Source organism: Balearica regulorum, chromosome 10 (assembly GCF_011004875.1).
Source record: "Balearica regulorum gibbericeps isolate bBalReg1 chromosome 10, bBalReg1.pri, whole genome shotgun sequence".
Taxonomy (NCBI): domain Eukaryota; kingdom Metazoa; phylum Chordata; class Aves; order Gruiformes; family Gruidae; genus Balearica; species Balearica regulorum.
Genome location: NC_046193.1, coordinates 10,398,669 through 10,404,250, shown reverse-complemented (window position 1 = coordinate 10,404,250; position 5,582 = coordinate 10,398,669). Strand labels below are relative to the sequence as shown.

Below are 5,582 nucleotides of genomic sequence, written 5' to 3'. Positions count from 1 at the left end.
ATAAAGGGCTATAAAGCCCTTGCTTAACACTGCTTCCCGCTGACCTCTAGTTCACCAAATATTCCAGCAAGCAGTGGTTTCCTGCCTAGATCTTTAGGACTTTTTTATGTCTACACTTCGTGGTTGCGAGGCTGTTAAACGATGGTTGGAGCTTATCTTGCAGGTGGTCATTGCAGTTATACTGATGCCACTTCAAGATCCGTTGATACGTGCTGATATGTCCTTAGTAAGATCACTTCTTGAATTGTCACTCTTTTTTGGTAGTTTGGTTTGACAACAATCTGATTGCACAACACGGTCCAGTAAGTCAACATTTTTCAGCTGAACGTCTTTCTGATATAAAGCCACATATGGATTGTATTTTTCTCCGTAGAATCTCCCTCAGCACAGTATTGTCAATTCTAGCCTATGCCACTTCCTTAGCAACTTTCCTGCTTCTGTCTGTTCCTAAAGATTAGTGTCGGATTGTTTACAAATGTACAGAAAATCAAAGTGGAGATACTGTTTATTTTCTTAACATTAGTTGTTAGCCATGTGAATGTGACTGATTTCACAGAATGAACTACTCTGAGAAAATGGTAAAACAAGAAAAAATAGAGGGCTAGACTTTTTCCTCTGAAAGCACACAGTCCTACGTGCTCATGTGCTCCAAATTAAAAGTTTTATTTAAGAGGGGTAACTTTTGCATCCTGAAATTAAAATATTGTTTTCATTTTTGCATGTTATCACATAAAGTTTTGTCTAAAATAAGAAAAGGAGGAATCTCTGTAGAGAGGTTATCCTGAACCTAGTTTTGAACATGTGACATGTAAACTGCTGTGTGGCTGACAGATGACCTTGAATATAAAAATGTTATAGTCAATACTTTCTTTATAATGAATGAAATTAGAATTCTGTTTTCAAGCTTTGAACTTCATTACAAAATCTTTACCTCCTTTCTCCCCATTACTCATGATTTTTGGTCATATTATTTGCTCTGTAGGATTTAAATAAATTTCTGTTGGTTATAAACCTACAAGAAGGGAGGAATATCAAGCAGTAAAATAAGTTTTTAAACCATTAACTTTGAGTGTACTGCTTCTATTACTTTAAGTTTTGTTTTTTTGTTGTAAAGAATGATCAGGAAGTTTCCCATATGGTATGTTTCAAAAAAGCTGCAACAAAGTTATTTTAATAAGAAAAATGAATGCATGAATTATTTAAAATAGTTGGTGCAACTGTTCCTGTTAACTAATCCAGGCACTTGGAAGGCAATTACACTGAGCTTTGACAACACTGCCAACCCACTGCACAGTGCCTTATGCCAAAAGCTATTGTTGTTTTATTGACCACGTTCACCATTACATATGCATATGAAAAAACAGAGGCATTTTCATCGGGATTACCCTAATAGCATTAAGAGATTATTTTTTAAATTTCCTTGGAAGGAAATTCACTTAAATGAGATTACTTATTACTTGACTGGTTTCCTATCACGCTGCTATGTTTAGGTAAGTGGAGTCCATTAGAGTATAAAGTTTTTAAAAAAACTGATTTTATACATTAATGATTTCAAATAAAAGAGAAGTACTATATTTGTGCACAGCTTCTTTTGAGAAAGTTAAGTCGATGTTCTGGTTAGGAGAGATAACACTTTTTGTCCCTCTTGGTGGCCCCCCTAGTGTCACCATTAGTTGCTAATTACTTGCAAACAAATAAACAATTAACTCCTCGTGCCTCTTGGTGGGAGAGTTTTCATTGACATGCTAAAACTTTCTAATAAAAGATTTTAATTAATGACGTTGCAAATCCAACCCCCTTGTCAACGTAGCTATAAGGACGACTTGTGGAGAAATGCAAGTACAGTATACGTGCTATGCTGGCTGAAGGTGAAAGCATGGCAAGTACATCGCTATGTGCTGCTAATACATCAGCATCTCAGAATCTTCGGAAAGTGTCTGGGTTTGTAGAAAATAAAACCACACAGTGCTCGTTTTCCATTGAAAGTATTTTGGGACTGGAGCAGAAAAAAGATGGCATTCCAGCTGTGAAACCTCACAGACCGTGGATGGATGCATGCACCAACTTGGGTAAGTCAGCAGTCTATTCTGTAACCTCTCAAGCTTTTACTCCTTTAAAAAGTATATATTTTCATATTTCTACTGAAAACCAGTAAATTGAAGCTCTTGTTTGCTTGCTTTTTCTAGTTTTAGGTGATGACAGTAATCCTCATCTCCAAATCCCTGTTGTTTGCTATGAAAATCCATTATTTCATGCTAACAGTACTCCAGTGCAAGAGGAAAAAGTTTTGAAATGTGAAAAATATTTCTCAGTTACTGAAAGGCTATCTTTCAAACGAGAATTGAGCTGGTACAGGGGTAGAAGACCAAGAACTGCATTCACTAGAAACCAGGTAGGGATTTTCTTGGTATTTAATAAATGAATAACAATGTAGTTTAGTAAAATGTTGATAGAAGCCTAGAATGGCTCACTAATTCAGTATGATGTACCTCGGGAGAAAGAAATGTAATCAGGTACTAGTGTAAATTAACAGTAATGTTGCTAATTTCAGCAGACCCGTGTTTATGCATGGAATCAGAATTGTGCAAACACTGCTTGGAAATCTCCTGTTCAACAAACTAAACTGGTTTTTGTATTTATTTTCTTTATTACTGCTATGAAGGTAGTGATAAGTATTCAACAAGTGTGTTTTAATCTTCTCAGATTGAAGTCTTGGAAAATGTTTTTAAAATGAACTCCTACCCTGGCATTGATATTAGAGAAGAGCTAGCTCGCAAATTAGATTTAGATGAAGACAGGATCCAGGTAACTAAAAATTTATTTGAACTTTTCTGTAATTCCATCTATGTGTACTTGCTGGTTATATAAATAAGTAGTTTGACAGCAGTAGCAATAATTCTGATAATCTCAATTTAAAACAATGGACGTTTATACATGTGGTATGCCTTCAATGATTTGTGAAATGCCATTGAATTTCTTCTGAAATCTTAAACCTTGTTCCATAGCATTGATGAGGTATTCATCACTATAATATTTCCATGATATCTGCTCTGTTAACCTTTAGTTATCATGTGCAGAACTAGATCATTTGCTTACATGTTTTAAAATCATGTCTATATTATGCTTGTCACCATATGTGAAAAACAAATTTGAAACAAATACTGAAATAATTTGTACGAATGTCTAAGTCTATTTTGTGAGGCTGTCAGTAGAGCATACCTGTGTTAAATCGATGTTTGAGCCTATGTTTTCATCTAGCCAAAAGCAAAATCGACTCAAGGATTTTAATTATTGATTTCCAGGTAGTCCAATGTGATAAGAAGCATACCATAAATATTAGAATTTGGGCCTCACCTTGATGTTTATTAAGCTTTTGATACAAGTATTATATTGGGGTTGATCGGAAGCTTTATGCTGTAATTAATAAAGCAGCTGAAGGAATAACACCTTAAGACTTGTGTGTGAATTCCAAGATGTTCAGGATCTTCCAGGGTCTGACTCAGTGTCACTAAAGTTAATATTATTTTTTTATATTAATTACAGTGAAGCTGGTCCTCACTTTCCAGTTAAGCTGGAGGTATTGTTTTCTTAATCTGTGATGTTAGAATTATTGCAGGTAGCTACAAGCCATCACGTGCAGATTTTAAATTTGTATTGAACTTCCAAACTGCTGTCATTTCACAAAATACTGTAAAGTTGTGTGAATATTTTTAAGTTTCAAAACTTATATGGCTGTATAGTGCTGTATTTCTGAAAAGCATGCCTTTTCTTTCAATTTTAGATCTGGTTCCAGAACCGTCGTGCAAAACTGAAAAGATCACACCGAGAATCTCAGTTTCTAATGGTGAAAAATACTTTAACCTCCAGCCTGCTAGAGTAGAAAGAAGGATGGTTTACTGTTATGGTACTACAATAGAACATGAAGAATTACTGGAATTTTCATAAGTTGTATTAAGTAATGATGATATATTAATTTGATATATTAATTATGATTTTATCCCCAGATTTGAAAGTTTATCATAATTTTCATTCAAATAAACTGTAAATACTTGAAGTATTATTATAATCTACTTTTTGTGGGAAAAGTTAACTTTTCCTATATATTTTAATAAGTATTTTCAGGAAAGTTGAATTAATTTTGCAGTTGAAAAAAATCCAATCCCTAGGTTGCACAAGATTTTCAGCTAGTATGAATTACTGCAGCTTAACTGAAGAAGACTTAACAAAGCTTCATGGTTTTAAAAAAGGCTGTTAAAAGTCTCAGATACACAATATGCAAAATAGATTTTGCTACCGGGAACAGATTGTGCATTACACTTGAGTTTAAATAGCTTATTTATAGAGACTATGATAGTTTTTCATAAAGAACATAATTTTTAGAAAGAGGTATTTCAAATGGAAGGGCTAGTATTCAACTGACTGTTCAGTTTGAACAATTGCTTGGTTAAAAGCAGCTGAAAATTATAATTTTTTTATATCATATCTTAATTAATTTAGGATCTTTGCCTATTTGATACTTTAACTTGGATATCTGCTCTCTTGTCAGTATAAGCGTTCTAGTTATGGAAGTTGCCCTATTATTTTTTAATGACAGAATGCAGCATTTCACATGATCAAATCGGTTGAGAACAGACTAGATATTCAGATCATCATGATTAATTTTAGGATGTTGAATTCATTTTTATCAAACAGTTCATGAAATTAATTATACTCACATTTGATATTAAGTCAGTATGCATAAGGAGAGCCTTATACAAAAAACAAACCACAACACTCTTCATGGCCATGAGGTAGGAAAACATTGTAAGCATGGGTTTATGCTGTTCCTTGTTCAGCAGAGATTTAAGCACTTGCTTGAAGTGCTGATGTCCTTCAACGAGACTTCAGCCTGTGTTTCTTACTAGAGATAGATTCAACATGGGCCCAGCTGAATATACAAAAAATCATTTTGTGTTAGGCTGATGGTTCAGCAGAAGCACTGACATTAAAGATATTTCAATCTGTAAATCTGAAAGAACCAGTAAATCCCAAAGAATTTAGACATAAAGCATTGTTAATTGGGTTTACCAACTTGACTGACTTGAATAAGTTTTACTTTGAACCAAAACTATGTTTACAGTAGTCAAAACACTGAACTGAATAATTTTATCTAATTTTTTTAAAAAATAACATAGGGAAAAATTCTAAAAACTAAGGAGAAGTTATGTGAGTGCTTATGACATTCAAATTGTTTTTATCTAATTCAGGGTATAGATCTCAGACTAACTACAGGCTGAGAGAATTGGGGTTGTTCAGCCTGGAGAAAAGAAGGCTCTGGGGAGACCTTAGAGCAGCCTTCCAGTACCTAAAGGGGCTACAGGAAGGCTGGAGAGGGACTGTTTACAAGGGCAGGGAGCGATAGGACAAGAAGGGGGAATGGCCTTAAGCTGAAGGAGGGGAGACTTAGATTAGAAATTACGGAGAAATTCTTCCCTGTGAGGATGGTGAGGCACTGGCACAGGTTGCCCAGAGAGGTTGTGGAGCCTCATCCCTGGAAGTGTTCCAAGGCCGGGTTGGATGGGGCTTTGGGCAACCTGGTCTGG

At 34.9% G+C, this 5,582-nt stretch overlaps 1 protein-coding gene across 1 annotated transcript; it reads left to right on the top strand.

The window, feature by feature from the left end:
- HESX1 (HESX homeobox 1) lies at positions 1-4,057 on the top strand. The gene is made up of 4 exons (XM_010308092.2): positions 1-2,069; positions 2,187-2,392; positions 2,704-2,805; positions 3,782-4,057. Exons 1-4 carry the CDS (start codon positions 1,856-1,858, stop codon positions 3,878-3,880), a joined length of 621 nt encoding a protein of 206 aa, XP_010306394.2. The 5' UTR covers positions 1-1,855; the 3' UTR covers positions 3,881-4,057.
- The last annotated feature ends 1,525 nt before the right edge of the window (positions 4,058-5,582 follow it).